This window comes from Cygnus olor, chromosome 2, assembly GCF_009769625.2.
Source record: "Cygnus olor isolate bCygOlo1 chromosome 2, bCygOlo1.pri.v2, whole genome shotgun sequence".
NCBI lineage: Eukaryota > Metazoa > Chordata > Aves > Anseriformes > Anatidae > Cygnus > Cygnus olor.
Window position 1 is genome coordinate 54701795 of NC_049170.1, and position 17310 is coordinate 54719104.

A 17310-nucleotide genomic window follows, 5' to 3' on the forward strand; every position below is an offset into this window, starting at 1 on the left:
AGAATTTGAGCTTTATAGGTGTTTAATAAATTGTAATTTTAATGAAAACTTTGCAAACGTGAAATGCTGACTGTATCAGTCCAAGTTGCGATTTCTTCTCATTAATATACTCTGCTGCTTTGTTCTGAACTGCCACACCTAATTTCTTCACAGAAGTGCAGACTTTGATCACATTATGGAGGAGGGCTATGAACTTGACCTCACTTACATCACGGAACGGATCATTGCTGTATCTTTCCCTGCTAGCTGTTCTGAGGAAACTTATCTCCACAATCTACAAGATGTAACACGAATGCTCAAATCCAAACATGGTGATAATTACTTGGTATGTATATCTGTCTTATGTGCTGCATCTTCTTCTGTCCTGCAGGAAGACCACTTGTAGGTTTGCATGTACCATTATATACTAAACGTCATTCATCTGAAAACTCTTTCGTCCACCTTTACAGCTTTATAAGCAAGAGCAAAATTTTCAGTAATGTTATAAGCTGTTAGATAAGGATAAGGATATTAAAAATACCTTTCTGCTGTTGGCAGTGCAGTCTCTGTTTTGATAGTAGATATTCAAATGCTACAGAACAATTGCACAGACTGTTTTAATTGTCCAAAGAATACTATTAAGAGATCTATATGCTGCAGTGTAGAATGTGTTTTTCTTTCCTAGCCATCTGTTAAATCAGGGTCCTCAGCTTGGGTATCTAATGGTCTCTCACCATCATGCCTGGGCTGTCTCTGGTGTATGTAATAGGGTTACAGTTTGTCTGTTTGGTCCAACTCTTTCTCATTAACTTGATTTAGATGCATTTTTCCTACTATTTAGTTTTCTGTAGGAAATTAGATTGTGACCAAATCTCAAATGAGCTCTATGTGCAGGATATTTTTTAAATGATGATCCAAACTGTTACTTTTGTGCTGTTTTCTCCCTAGTACATCTGTAACCTATGACATGTATTGTCTCAGCTTGTTCTGTGAATGTGAATTTAAAACAGGGCCAGTATTATATTTAAGTTTTTTTCTTCTATTTTTAGTCAGCATGTTTAAACTATTAGAATCAAATTTCTACAGCTTCAGGAGCATAAACTTTACTCACTGCATAAATTGGTTTACAGAGTGAGTCCACCTAACAATTTAAATATACTATCGTTTGCTCACAAACAGAGGTGTCGTAGATGTATTGTGGACTATCTGTTGTCCTCAAGACGTACCTGTAATACTTACAATGTTGTCTGATGTTCTCAGAATGCCACGTTATTGCCCTTCCTTCCATTCCACATAGTGCTGGTAGCTTGTAAGGTACAATATACTGACAGTGTGAGGGTGACCTGCATGCAAAGCTTTATGGTTTCCAATTCACTTGTTGTGAGTGGCCTTTCCCATGTGACAGCAATATTTTTGGTATGTGGGAAATAATCTTGTAGTCTCATCAGAGTTAAATCTCATTAAATAACTTTTTGTATTACAAAAATCTGCTGTGTGTATGGTAAGTGAGAGAGACTAGGTTGAGGAGATGTCCTCTCTTTAAGTGGGATTGCAGTCAGTTTCTCTTGCAACGTTTTGATCTGAGTTTAATCATTTATTTAAAAAATCTGTACCCAGTACTTTGGAAGTCTGCTGACGTGGTCAAAAGAAAATTTGATTCCCTCTGTTCAAGGATGTTTCTGCAAATTTTCAAAATAACCTGGCAAATCATAGCCAGGTTATAGAGCCAGAGATCTCAGTTTTAAACTTTATCTGTTGTTTCTCATATTTCAAAGATCCCTTAAGTCTGCTTGAGAGACATATGTATAGCAGCAAAAAGCAAACAAACAAACTGAAAAAAAGAAACCTTAAAGAAAAAGAAAAACAAAAAAACACCTGCAAGTAAGCAATTCTACTGAAGCTGATGAGAACAGTTTTCTTCTTTCATTTGGTCAGGGCCTGAGCTAGCAGAAATAATACTATAAATCAACATCTGTTGTTTCTGATCTACCTGTTCTCTTTCTGGATTTTTGTATGTGGTAGATTGTTGCTGCTACGGTCAATAATGAGAACAGAGAAGGGGGAATGAAACACCCAAAGAACTGTGTTTGTTTGAAGAAACAGCCATTTCATAGAAAGAGATTTAGTGGATAGAATAAAGCATCCTTTTATTCCCCAATAAAATGATCTCTTGGTTGCAAAGGAAGGCATGTTTTCTTGCAAGATTCAAAGGCTTGGCTACAAATGAATGCTGTTTTTCACCAGTACTTTCAAAATATAATTAGTGCAAACATAAACAGTTTAAGTGGCACAATCGTTTTGTCAACTGAAAAACTCAGTTTGCAAAAATAAATTTATCATGTTACTGTTTTAATCAACTTTACCAGTAATATATTTGTCATGCTATTTTAACAAAAAAGTTTGCCATGCATTGCGCTTGTAGGAAAGGAGTAGTGCTCAATTGTTCAGATAGTTTTAGCTTTTAGAAAAAACAAAAAAAAAACCAAAAAAAAACCATAAAGTTGTCAGTTTGTCTATCAGTTTGTCACTTAAGAATTTTTATTTCAGTGTTTATTAATTATGATTATCAAAGCAGTTTTCCTGATGTTAATTTATAGTAGTGATAAATGAACAAGTTACCTTATGTCTGTTGCTGTATTCGTGTGTTCCAGTGGTATTTTTGTATCTACAGTGACTGAAAGGTAACAGAGTTCTTTGAGGAGTAAACTATTGTAAATTAATTCACTCTAGTTAGATGTGTGTACACAGAAGCATACAGAGCAGTTGATGAACAGTGACTCATGTCAAAGACATTAAGAATGAGATGGTAAATACTATTGTCTAAATTCATGTTCAGTTCTTCTATAAAAGCAAAATAAACCCCAAACCCACTGTGAAGATTTGTAAAAAAAAAAAAAAAAAAAAATTTCAGTGATTACCCTGCAGCTTTAGCATATGTTAGCATTTGTTACTGGTTAGACCAATATAAATGCTGTGCATTTTCTTGGTCCTGCTTATGTAAATGATAAGATAACGCTTGCATGCTGCTGTTGTTTTCCTAGTTGGAACTATTTGTTAATTTTAGCTCATGTCATTTTTTTGGCCACATTCCTCTTTGCCCTGCATTATACTCATTATGAGGCCTCTGCTGACTTCAACATGTAAGTTCAGTCCCACTTGGTGGAACAGTTTTGGCTGCTTGCTCTCCCAGTCTCTTCTCCTTAATGGAATGGGCTGCAGACTAGCGAATTGTTCCTTGGTCAGTACTTAATGTTGTTTTGACCACAGTACACCTTTCATGTTTCAAAATTGCAGCCACGTGCTGTTTGATTCTTTTTATTTTCCATTCTGAGGTTTTGTATTTGTGGTCATCTGATAAAAGAGCAGACCAAGTGTATGACCCTTCAGTATCTTTGTAAAAGTCTCCATATTTTTTTGTGCTAAAAGGCCTCCATATTTTTGTTCTGTTGCCAAGCATTCAGCAGAGTGAGAGAATTAATATTACCTTACTAGTACAAGTTTCTTCACATTTCAGGATTAAATCATATAGGGGTGAAGAGTGTTTCCTCTCTGCTGTGTATAAGAGGAAAAGGCTCCTTTTTCCCAGTTGCTTAATATTACTTCATTTTTTATTCATTAGATGAGGTCTTAAAATGTGGGGAAAATCATTTAAGTTTCACAGAATGCTCATCTTTCCTGTACAAAATCTATGTACCTATACCTTGATTATACTAAAAAGGGGCTAAAAAGAATGAAATTAATCTTCCACTTACATCTAGTTGCAGAATATGCTTCTCTTGAAAGCCTTTAGTGAACACTTCTTTTGTTTCATATGAAATGTTGGTTCCATGTCTTCTGGTCTCCATTCTGAGATGACAACTACTATAGCATCTCAGTTTGATCTCTATTGTATAGGTTGACAGGAACTTGGCTACATCCCAGGATTTGAGTTTGGCACCTGATACTGTGGTGACATATCCATCATGAAAAAATGCGTATGATAACACACAAGAATTGCAAACTCTTCTTAAATATGAATACAAGATAGAGGGATAAAGAAAAGTTCTCACGCAACAGCACTTGTATATATGTATATATACATATATATAATACAGTTGGTATTTCTGGAAGAATAACTGTAGTCTTAATTTCAAATGTTGATACATCTTCCTGATCCAAAATAGTATGGACAATGCATATATGAATTTTTGACTGCTGTTTAGTTCTGTAGCAGTAATCTGTTTAAAATTCAGACAGATTATCGGAATAAAGACTGTGTTCCTAATTTTATATGGATGTTTTAAGCTTTCTTTTTTTTAGAGTTTGAGGTCAATTGAAGTGATGAATGACCTTTATGGTCAATATCATGTGTGACTCCATAACCTTATGCAGCTTAAAATATAAGCAGTTTTCTTAGATACCATGTTAGTTGTGCGGTTTTTTCTTTCTCTGGATGTAATTCTTGTTCAAAAACTGTAATTTTTCCTAAAGATGGTATAATGTCTTCGTGCTTCCACTTTGTCCATGAAGAGCAGGCACCAGCTTCAAAGTGATTTAGTGTAGCCTACTCAGTTCTTAGCTTGTTTGCTGAGACTGCTCATGCCAAGCACTCAAATTCAAATATGTAATACATAACCACCCTCCTGGACTTTTCTTTTTGAATTCTTCTGCTGTACAGTAAATTTGCATAGTGTCCAGATCTCTCCGTATACCCCCGACTAAAATAAAGCCATGTGAAATAAATAGAATGTAAACAGTTTTACTGTCCTTTTTTGAAGTGTGCGTTTAGTTTCATTATATAATAACTGAGTTTACTATCGGGATTGCCTAAATTACATTTTCTAATGTTACCTGACTTTAAATGTTAATTTAATTCATTAAAATAGTACGCAAACATGAAGTCCTACTACCTCCATTTCTACTAATAATCATCTGTTTAAAATACAGTGACTTACTACATAAATGGTGAAGTCTTGATCGTTGATATATTTTCTTTCTTTCTGAACAGGTGCTAAATCTTTCCGAAAAGAGATATGACCTTACCAAGCTTAACGCAAAGGTATTGGCTCACTTCCATAACATGCCTCTTTTTCTATAGCGTTAAATAGAACTTAATTGGCATGATAAGCCTTGAAGCTATACAAGCCTTGATACAGAGTAAGATACCTTTTAGAAGACGATAAAAACCCCATATGCTTCCCTTCTGTATTTTTATTTTTCACCAAGTTCTGTTTTGTGCCTGTTACGTCTGTGCTTTACAAAGCTGTTTCTGTTGTTTTCTTAGACTTTACACACAGTAGCCTGTTGTGGCTACTGGAAAAAATTCCTATTGAGTGAAGTAAATTTTGCTCCAAGCATGCTTTTCTTTTTGCACTCATGGGATACTAGGGGTTATATATTGTAACATAAAGTGTAATGGCTGAAGCTAGTGAACTCAATTCAAATATGAGCTTTCCTTTTGTGTTGTCTTTTCATAGTTGCTTTGTAAAACAGAGACATAAGGAAAGGACCTATAAATGCCTTTTGTTTTTCCTCATACACTTTCCCTTCTAACTGTTGTATTTATTGTATAAAATGAAATTCAGTTGTTCTTCAGCAGCTATTATAAGGTCTGAGTAGCACAGATGTACATTCATGGTAGTAGATTTACATATGCTGCCAGAGAAGAATACTAAAAAGACTCTTAATTTTGACCTAGTGAGTACATTATTGATCATGAAGGATTTAAGTTGTTCATGGTTACTGCTTTTGTTAGTGTTCAATATTGTTACTGTTAAATACGTATATAATAGTTTGAGTAAACAGTATTATATAGTGACTAAAGTTGAATAGAAAATATGAACGAATCAAATCTGTTGTACACAAAGAAAAGAAATTGCAAACTAAATAAAAACAATCACAAAATATTTGCTCAGGTCAGTCAACATTCTTTGTTCTAATTTTGACATTATAAGTATTTTACTATTATAAAATACCTGAACTTCTAATTGAAAATTCTTTTAAGATCTTCAGAAATGTTGTGATGTATCAGTGGTTGGTGGGTTTGGGGGAGAGGGTTTTTTATTTTTTTTCTTTTTACAAAATGCTAGTTTTTTTTTTTTTTTTCAAAGAAAAAGGTAGCCATTACTTCCCCTTAAGAAACCCGTAAACATGTATTTACATCATGGCATTCGAATGTAATGTGAAATGATTCCCAAGGGTTGGAAAAAGAGAGGAGACTCCTAACCATCAGAAGCTAGAATTTTAATACGGAGTATTATGGTAAAGGTGACTCTTGTTAATGTTATTTGTTTAACTGCAGATTATGGATGTGGGGTGGCCTGATCTCCATGCACCACCTCTTGATAAAGTGTGCACCATCTGTAAGGCTATGGAGTCATGGCTGAACAATGATCCTCAGCATGTGGTGGTGATCCATTGCAAGGTAGGTGAGCTTTGTGTGTACTCATTGGCTATCAGCTTGAAATCATTCTCAAAAAGGTTGTCCTTACTCATTAAAAAAAAGTTTGCTCTTTTTTCAGTGTTGCAAATGGTGTGCCAAATCTTCAGTTGATTTAAGTAGGCCTTATTCTACTGACCCTGCATGCTTGTTATCTCCCTTTTTATAACTAATGTTCTAGCTTCTACTCTGAGTATAGCAAGCAGTTACGTTAGTTTGCTTTTTCAAACTCAGTAGTCAGTGCTACTTCTGTGAATTAGATTCTTGAGTTTTTCCAGCTCAATGGCAAATTCTTCAGAAGCGTTTCAAATTCTGTGACAGTTATGGATTTTGTTGTTGGATAAGGCTAGGCAACATTTCACAGGCTTGACTTGTTAGTTGGGTCCACATTGCAGATCAATAGAGGGTAAGTGTCCAGATGGCTTTCAGTATGCTAAAGTGGGCGTTCAGGCAATTACCGGCACAACATAATACCGTTTTCTGGACCACATTTTTTGTCTGTATTGGAAAACATGTCCGACAATGTTGAATATAGCACAGTGATTATACTGACTAATAGCTCATCATCCCTTTACAGAATAGTGTGGTTGTAGGAAATGAGGATATTAAATACCTCCTGGACCGAGACAGGTTCTAACTGTCTGTGTAATTGCAGTGTCATACAGTAATGCTATTATTGTGCAGTGCTGCTGCTTCTCCCTGCTCACAATGAAGAGAAATAAAGAAAAGCCTTAATTAAAAATAAATAATATGAATTCAGAACTGAGTTGGCAGTTGTGCTGGTTGATATAAGGCAAATCTGTCTCTGTATTGCTGGCAGATATTACTTTAAACAGAATGAAGGTGTTCTTCAGGTCAAGTTGTATAGTCTCCAGTCCTCTATTTCTTGCAGGCAGAATGCCATGATTGTATGAAACACTACTGAATTCTTACTAGCTGCAGGACTGCTGCAAGAAGAATGGCCCATACATGGGACAAAAGAAAAGAAGGCAAAATATTATTATGTATTTTATTTGCAAATTGGTAGTGTATAGTTGATTAATACCTCCTGGTAATAACTTAAACGTTTCCAAACACAAAATAGGTGTAGCTATCCTGTGTCAGCTGAAAGTGTCAGCTGAGAGTCTGAGAATGTTATGAAATCAGAGAGAATTACCACTTGGTAAATTGTACTGAATTTAAGTCATGTAAACTATTTAATAAGATCCATAAAATTTTTTAAATACTCCATAGAAAAACAAGCAGCAGTTGTAAGTCTGAGATGCTGCGGGGTCAAGGAGGTAAAAATGACAAAACCTGTCAGAGATCATATGCTTTCCAAAATATGTATTTTATAGCATTTCATAACAGAAGTTGCAACATTGTCTAGACTTGTCTTAAATGATCGCTGGAAAGAATAATATAAAATAATTGATAGAACGCTTTACTACTGTTCTTTTTTTTTTTTTTTTAAAAAATTTATTGCCTTGTTTTGGTATGAAAAGATAATGAGCATTTAAAATGCATGTTTAAGAAATAATTAAAAGTTTAAATCTATTAAACTTACTGAATCTAACATTAAAAAAATACCAAGAAAACTTAGTATTATGGCTAGGCATATATAGGAGTTAACATGTTCACCTGAGGACCCAGCTCTTGGATATGAACGAAGAGCTAGGAAGTTATTAGCTAAGTGATGTTTTCAAACACAGGCTAGGAATTCAGGTTCCCATGTTAAAGTTTCAATATGATACGGGTAAGTCTTCAGCCTTCTAAACTGATTTCCACTGCGTGCAAGAGCTTCTGAGCACAGAGGACAAAGATTAATGCAAATAACATGATGGGAAAAATTCATCACTGCAGAATAGCTAGATACAGGCTTTGCTCTGTGTGATGTTGGCATCCATTTGTGCAAGCTTTCCACTCCATCACGTAAGACTTGACAGATGTGTATAAAAATCATGCTTAGCATTTTTCATGTCACTTGTAAACCACCTTGCAATAGAGAGAGATAAGCTTATGTCCATGAATACTACCATTCAAACGACACAGGAGATGCATGAGCAAAGGGAGTCTCTGAATCCCCTGTCTTAAAGTTCTTGTTTAGCATGGGTCTTAAGCAGAACAATGTTCAACGATATGCAGCATAGATTAAATAAGTTATCATTCACTTTTTCCCAATACAGGGAGGAAAAGGAAGGATAGGCGTAGTCATATCATCGTATATGCACTTCACCAATGTTTCTGCAAGGTAAGCTATGAATAATGGAAATAAATGAATGCATATTGTGCATTTTTTACAACTAGGAAAACATCAGAAAAAGATGTCTTGTAATTGTAGAGCTGCTCAATTCCCTCCTTAAGGTTTGCTAGCTGGGCTTCTCAGGAATCTTGGAGCATGTCTTAAAGCAGCAGTTTTCTTGTGGTTCTGTTTTCAGCAGGAGGTTGGACTAAGTGAAGATCTAAGGTCTGTTCTAATCAGGGATTCTATGATTCTGTGTAAAAGTTATCTAAAGGGTCTTTCAAGGTGAATGAAGAAATGTTTGAAACCATTTTTATATAGTGATGCAATCTTTAATGTATTAAACACATCCATTTGCCACATTCGTGAAGTTGTTTCTCTTGAATCACTGAGAAACTATTCCTAAAGTACATATGGAAAATAGTTATTAGAATCCAGAACAAATATTTTAATAGGGAATTCCCAGACATCAATCAAAGTGCAGAAAGCAGTTTATGACATAATCTGAATTGTATTTTGCAGGAGCAGGTCTTCAGTCAGTTTAAACAATAGGTGTCTGATTGCTCTGTTTCAATTGTTTCTTAGAGAGTGCTCAAATTATGAACTGACAATTAACAATATATGTCAATAAAGATGAAAATTGATAAGTGCTGTCAAATGGATGAAATGTATCTTATTTTTAAATCAAATTGTTTTCCGGTATGAGATGGTACCTGCCTATAAATACATTTTACTAATGTCATTACAGAAAAACATCTGGATGTGACATTGTAGAGCTTAGTGGTGAAAGGTGTCTTCTTTTACAAAACAAATTCAGAACTCCTCCTGTTAGGTTTTAGGAGAGGAGTGAGTTTGGAAGCCATCCTTTAAATTTCTCTATATCTGACAGCTCCTATTCAAAGCCTAGCTTTTCTGTATAGCAGTGAGGTTGTGAGGGCTGGGGGAATTTCCCGGCTAGGATTTGTATATCCCTAGCATTATCAAGACTCTTCAAAATTGAAGCAAAACACAGCAAAAGAATAGAGGCAGGAATTATTTTAGATGCTACTGTTGAGTGTGCTGGCTGCTGTGTCAGAAACAGTACTCAGAGAGAAGACTTCACGGATCCCTCACACTAAATAAAGTTTCCAATTGCTTGTATGCACATACAAAAAAAAAAATCTAGGCTTACTGAAAAATGCTTTATGTTGCAAAACTGTTTGGATTATATGTTACAGATATCTGATGTTCTCATTTAGGAAGGACTAATGTACAGTAAAACTTAACTTGGGCAAACAGAACTCTGTCAGATAAAAAGCTTCACATTTCTGCGTTTTTCTTACCTTCATAGGGTTAAAATAGTATTGGTGATGTATGGTATGTATATTGGTATGTGCTCATTTGTGATATTTAGTGTCTTAGAATCACAGAATCATCTAGGTTGGAAATGACCTTCAAGATCATGAAGTCCAACCATCAGCCTGACCCACCAAGTCCCATCACTAAACCGTGTCCCTCAGTGCCAGGTCCACACATATATTAAATACCTCAAGAGGTGGGGATTTTATCACTTCCCTGGGCAACCCATTCAAATGCTTCACACCCTAACCATCAAGAAATTGCTTCTAAAGTCCAATCTAAATCTCCCCTGGTGCAACTTCAAATGGTTTCCTTGCTTCATATGAGAAAAGAGGCTGATATCCATCCTTGCTGAAACCTCCTTTCAGGTAGCTGTAGGGAGTGATGAGGTCTCCCCTCAGCCTCCTTTTCTCCAGGCTAAACGACTCCAGTTCCCTCCTATTTAGCTGCTCCTATTTTTTCATGTGATGATCTTGTCATATCTTACAACATACATCTGTTATAAAATGGGTTCACCCGTTTTGACATAAACATTGAAGTCCAATCATCAGCTCTATGACACTTATTTTCATAGTTTTTTTCAAAAGTGTTCTGTATCTATCCTAATATTTGTCTACTGGTTCATTAAACTTGACTTTAATATACAGATCTTTTACATAGTGGTTACAATTAAATTTAACTTACAATTTGGAAATATATATATTTAATGAAAATCATTTGTTCTGAGGCAAACTGCACTCCATTTGTCAACACTATAGTCAACTACCACCCTGTTCACTTTCCCAGATCATCCTTCCCCCTAGTCTTTTCCAGACTCAACTAAATTAATGATTTAGTGAGAGCTATGACTCTTTCCGTATTATTATATTTTATTTTTTCATTTCCTATCATTAAGGGATGTTTAATACTGAGGCTGTGAGAACTCAAATATCACAGGTTTTATTTTTAAATCATAGCTCTAGAATCAACACTATCTCTAGTCTTTCCGCTTTTCTTCTAATACTAAATATACAACATAAACGTCATAACACTATACCCTATTGTAACAGACTTGTCTTCATGCTGCATGTGCAATGTTACCATCATTATTGGCATTGTAATATCATCCTTTGGAGATGAGAGGTTCTGACATTTTCTGGGCCTGTGTCTGGAGGAATATGTACCTCTTTCAGAGGGGTAGCATAGGGCCAACAGTGTGTTTATGTGCGTCATTTTGCCTTCCTTCACACACTTGCAGAAGACATGCATAAGAACCATTTCTATTCTGGCTGGAGAACGGAAGAAAGTTTATTTTTTAAAATGTATTTCCTTAAGTGTATGCTTGAAGAGTTTGTAGTTAAGTGATGAAGATCATTTCTTCTCTAAAGACTGATACTTTTATTTAAAACATTTGCTCCATTAGTGGCTTAGGGTAGAAGAAACAACGACTGAATGAATTGTTTGGCTGCTTAAACGATCCTCTAGCCCGGCATCCATGGCACCTCATGTACTGAACTATAGTCAGAGCTAGATAATGGTTTTCACCTCCATAGTGTTGCTGTAGGTTTTTAAAAGAGGGAATAAATGTGTATTTTTCAGAGAGAACTCACCTGTTTAACATTGAAAAAATTGTGGCAATATCCCTTTTGCAACATGAGCTGCTTGGCTTTGATAATTCTATTGCATTACAATGTGCTGGAAATATGCAATTCAGCTAATTGAATAAGGGAGAGGGTGCTTTGCCTCATGAAGAAAAATGCCTTAAGGTGTGGAATAAGAAGGTGTCAGCAGAAAAAAAAAAAAAAAAAAGAAAAAAAGACATTCTTGTCTGACCTGTAAGTGCTAGGGTTTCTAGTTAGGTGGTACTTTATTTTCTTTTTCTTTCATTTCCTTCTTTTTTACTCCAACTATGTTGGCATATTTCAAGCAGTAACCTGATGAATTTCCAAGATAACCCCAGACTGGAATAACTGTGTGTCTCTGTGTCTCTCTTTTGTCAGTGCTGATCAAGCTCTAGACAGATTTGCTATGAAGAAATTCTTTGATGATAAAGTTTCAGCTTTAATGCAGCCATCCCAAAAAAGGTATTTATTTCTAATTCATACCAATAAGAAATGTCATTATCTTCTGCCCCCATACCTTACTCTCTCACATGCTGTGTAAAGGCTATTTCCACAAGATCCTCCAGTGACTTCTGAACTGTCAGCACTTTATCTTATGTTAATCTTCCTTGACTGATTCAATAATTACTGTTCACTTTTGGTTTTAATCAGCCCGTACACAGTTGTTTTTAGAAGGATAAGGTTTTGCTAGTAATTAGACGACAAAAAATAACAAACAAAAGGCACTTGGTTCTGTTCATCTCTAAATAAGAAAAGCTTTCGCATTGCCTCTTGAACCCATGTGGTGACCTGCACAGTCCTTTTTCACTTGAAAAATCATAACACAGTATACCATTAGACATCAAATAAACTTTTCATAAACAGAAATTTACTGGCTTCATTCTTTTCCAATTTTAGGCCTGCATATATGTCTTGTATTTTAATAATAAGGATTTTGAGAGTGGTTCCTTACGAGATACAGAGGTGTGGACTGTAGGACCAAAAGGAAATAGATGTTCTTAATTTTTTCCCATCAGGAGGCCTTGTGCATTAATTCTATGTTATGTTATGTTATGTTATGTTAAATTATTATGAGCACCCCTGCAGCAGTCACATTTCTGTGACAGCCAGGGCTACTCACAGCAGCATCTGTGTCTTGTGCCTTATGGCAGTTTTTAACAATCGTGTTGGCAGAAAGCTTTAGTAGCTACTGACATAGGTGACCTATGTGCAAATTATAAAGCTAGAGATGAAATAGATATAAATGGTAGTATCTTGCTATCATACCCTCTTTGAGGAGAGATGCCTAATTCCTCTAGGGTGTCTCAGTTCACCTCCTGACTGATGGAATTAGCATCTTTGCCCAGCAGTATTGAAATTGAGCTTCCCTTACTGTCTTCGAAATACATGTGCATGCATGTACTTTGGAATGGCACTCCCTGTAAGAACAGAGGGGTTTCTCCAAAGCATTTGTCAAAACTGTTCTCCTATTGAACCTGGAGTTTTCTACCTTTGCCTGATCTGGCAGTGGTAGTAAGGCTATTGCAGAGAAAGGTATGACTAGCTCTGCAATGTTCCTGGCTAATTTTATAATGACTTTTGACCCTATGTTGTTAAGCTACTGGCCTGAATCACTCTTCTAATGTCCCTTTTCTTTGAAATTATTATTGGCTAATAAATTAGCAATGTCCTTGTTAAAATCCAGTTGATGTATAACCAGGTATAATTTAGGTGATTATCAAAATGATAAAGTTTGAAAATACACCCATTATTTGTATTTTGAAAAATTTTCTTCACTAAATTTTGTCCTTAAAGAAATCAAAAATAATCTGACCATTAAGTGTGTCACTCCTCTAAATACCACTTAGCTTCTCCCTAGCTGCTAGTCAGAGGCTCTAACAGTGGAAAGGAAACCAACCATGATATAGACTACAAATCCTATTTGGAATCCATTCTGACAATACTTAGAATGGTTACTTTCTTTCAGATAAGCCGTTGGAGGTTTGTCTGAATAAGAAGTGCAAATACATAGCCTTCATATTTAAAATTTTGATATAAATCTTCAGGATAAATCTTTGAACACACTTCTTAAAGGTTAAATACCTGTAAGCATATCAAGTGCACTGCCTTAAGAAATGGGGTTCAAGAATTCAGATGAATTTTTGGAATCATTAAAAACAGGTAGTGGTAGAGAGAAAATGTTCAGACTGAGATGTCACTGGTAAGATGTTTTACCACTGGCTTTTGTCCCATAGGTGTGACAATTTTAAATTTGTGCTTCAGTTGTAACCAAATATTTTCAGAAAGATGTAAGGAGGAACCCAAAAAGCAAAGTAGTAGTCTTAATATTTCAAAAGAAAGTGAGCCTTGCTAGTTGTCTATAAAAAGAAACCTATTCTAAACCATCACAACCCCCATTCCAGGGTAGTAAAGATGTCATGGCTGAGGAGGATATCTTTATTTGTGGTTGTTAACAGGAGCGTGGTTGTTACCTGGAGCATGCAGTAAGTGTTCAGTTATGGAGATTTTTGCTTATTTAAAGAGCTAAGAGGAATTTGTTTAACAAACACTACAGTAATATTCACTTACATGTACATGCTTGTGAACTCATGATCAGAAAAGGTATTAAATAGCAGCAGTACAATGATATTCATGTTGCTATGGTGCTGCACTTCTCAATATAAAGAAGTTATTTGCCCACGTTAGCTTTTATGCTAAGATTTCTGATGAGGGCACTTGTTGCCTTTGTTTTAATGAAGTGTGCTTCACTGTAAATGAAGTGGTGCTCATTTCATGCTGTTGTGCAAGCCAGTTCAGACCTACAGTTGCAAATAAAAATGTGTACTGAAGTGATTGACATCACTATTGCTGCTAGTCCTTTTCTTACAGTGATGCATATAACTAAAATGAAGACATCAACAATAGCAGTGTAACAGCCATGTATTTATTAATTTGGCGAATTAAAGCATCCTTTCATGCTATTTTATGAAGATTATTCTTTTGGAGTTATGTGTAATGTCACAATGCTATTCAGTACCCACGGACTAGAAATATTAGTGTAAAAAATGTATTTCCCCAATATGGTTGCGTTTCTGATTTTATCTAATGCAGATAAATTTTGTATTTTTTAGATACGTGCAATTTCTAAGTGGCCTTCTATCTGGATCTGTGAAAATGAATACAACCCCGCTTTTCCTGCACTATGTTATTCTCCATGGTATCCCAAGTTTTGATGCTGGAGGAGGTAAATTACCTCTCTTTTCATATCCATGTGTAGGATTACAGCCTTTTTTCAGTCTGGACCTTTCTAAAAATCCTGCATAAAACTTAAAGTAGAGTTTGCTATCAGTCCTTGATATCAGTCTAAAAATTCCTAGTAAGTGAATGAGGAGAAGAGAAATGTTCTAAGAATACAAAATGAAAACAGGTGAAATAATTTTTTTCTGCTATTAAATGAAAAGATGATGCCTAGTTTCTGAATAGTTGTGCTCTCAGTTCCTGCAGCAGAGCTGAGAACCTGATCGTTTCATAGTCAAGTTTCCTCCTTCTTTAGGAAACAAACGTGATCATAAATACAACTTCTTTAGAGAGGAAATCTCCTTTAGAGATTGGGTTTTCTGTAAAATAGTTATTTGGACATAGTGGGCTTCTGAGGTGACCTGCTATAATAAGTGGCTTTAAAGTTAAAATTTCAAACCAAGATACTGTGCTAGAGCTGTAACAGCATGGTAAAGGTAAAGCTTTTGTTTTCTTCAGCCAAGAGTTACATAGCACCTGTCTTATGAAATGTCATCAACATGAATTTATGATGCTCCTTTTTAAATTTATGATGCTTCATGTCTTTTATATTTCTAAAATTTGTCTGTTTTCAATAAAGAATATTGTTAGTTGTAGTAAGAAATTTGAAGTACTTACTAGATTTGAAATAAAACCGTAGAATAAATATTTTGTTTAATTTTGAAAATGCTTTTTGTTTTGGGTTTTGTTTTTGTTTTGTCCATTTTCTTTCTTTCCTTATTCATTTTGCTTTCCTCCAGAAAAAGTGGGAAAGAAAAAAGACACTTCAAAAGAACAAAGTGTTCCTTCTAACTTTTCTCACCAGAATCCTTTAAAATCCCGTCCCCTAGTCAGAACTAGTCTGACCAGAAAAAGACCAGAATAAAATCAACTATTTCACAGAATATAATCATACAGTTTTTCAAGGAAAAGACAGTTTTGTTTGGAAAGATGTTTCGACAGTCAACATTGTGTCAGTTTGTGTGTCATTTTGCGCAGTCTGGAATGGCTGGAATTTCAGCATGAAATTTCCTAGTTGTAAGACTGAGATAAAAGGAAAATAATTACAGAAATAGTCCTTTTTGTTGACTTTTTTTCAGCTTGTCGGCCTTTTCTGAAGTTATACCAAGCTATGCAACCACTGTATACATCTGGAATATAGTAAGTCTTCTGCATTTTCCTTTATGCTTGAATATGTTTTAATTCTTATAATTGCAGAATTACATAATCTTATTTTCTTGTTTGTTTCTTTAAACCATTTATTTTTTCTTTTCTCTCCTGTTAAGTAGTGTAGGGCCAGAAAATCAAAGCCGAATCTGCATTGCTATAGAGCCAGCCCAGCTTTTGAAGGGTGATATTATGGTAAGTTAATTGTACGAAATTAAAGTCTAGTATTATGCTGTTTAGATTGTAGTCTCTCTTCTGTTTTGTGTTCTTGTAATAAATAAAATAAATAAAAAGAGCAAATAGTTGTAGACATGCTGTAAAATAGGTTTCAGTTAATATATTTATCATCCTTGATTTTCATGTGAAAGAAAGATCCTATAAAGCTCAGACTAGAATGTTTTAAGGAGCCAAAACAATTACTCTTAGCATTTCCGTTTTGTAGCATCACCAAGTGCAGTAATATATATTGTGCTATCTTCTTTATAAAAATTGCCTTGGGGTGTATTTGTAACTCAGTGTTAGAATGTCCTTGTCCTGCAACTTTGTGGGCAAGATCCATAATTATGAAACTATATCCTGTTAAGAAAATACCTGACTAATTTTAAATTATATGGGGACTCAAAGAAGTGTAAAACCAAATAAAAGCTTTTTGATTCTATGAGCAAAAGCAGTATCTGGAAAGCAATCTGTGTGTAATTTGCTGTATACAAAGTATAACTATGGTTGAATTGCAGCACTTTATTTTAAAGCTCTTTGTTTTCTCTCTTGCTTGTCATTTGCAGTTATGCATAGGGAAAGTAAAGAAAGATAGTAAATGTGCCTTTCAATTTGTTAAACTAAGAGGATAGAGGAACAAGTGAAATGAAGGGGAGGGGTACATTGTGAGAAAGAGTATTCTTGGTGTATATATTGCTGGTAGGTTTCAGATTTTTTTATTTTTTTTTTATATTGTGTATTTTTTAAACTGAGAAATGTTGGGCTTTTAACTAATGGTTTTTAAAGAGGGCAACTTCATTAATCCCATGCTTTTACTGGAGGTGATTCTTGTGAACAAGCCAGCATCTTATTCAGCATGGTATTATTTCCTAAATAAAGACTTCTATTTAATCACAAATGTTTATTAGCTACAGTTAAGCAAAACCATTTGTGGTTTCAGGAAAAGAAAAATCTATAAGATGTCCCACCTCCAATTCCAGAAGGTTTAACTGCCTGAACTTCATGGATTTGAAATAAATACATACATACATGCATACATACATTCACACTTGCTTGTCTTATGTTTAGAGAATTCTATAACACAGTGTGAATAGTATTTGTTGACAGCCACAGTT

The 17310-nt window shown here is 35.0% G+C and overlaps 1 protein-coding gene across 1 annotated transcript in view; it reads left to right on the top strand.

Annotated features, from left to right (window-relative positions):
• The window catches only part of TNS3 (tensin 3), a 255871-nt gene that overhangs the window by 133755 nt on the left and 104806 nt on the right, over nucleotides 1-17310 (top strand). The window contains 8 exon segments of the mRNA XM_040549792.1: nucleotides 154-325; nucleotides 4967-5017; nucleotides 6260-6382; nucleotides 8563-8627; nucleotides 11936-12019; nucleotides 14668-14780; nucleotides 15913-15973; nucleotides 16099-16174. Of these exon segments, the coding sequence (XP_040405726.1) occupies nucleotides 154-325; nucleotides 4967-5017; nucleotides 6260-6382; nucleotides 8563-8627; nucleotides 11936-12019; nucleotides 14668-14780; nucleotides 15913-15973; nucleotides 16099-16174 (745 nt within the window).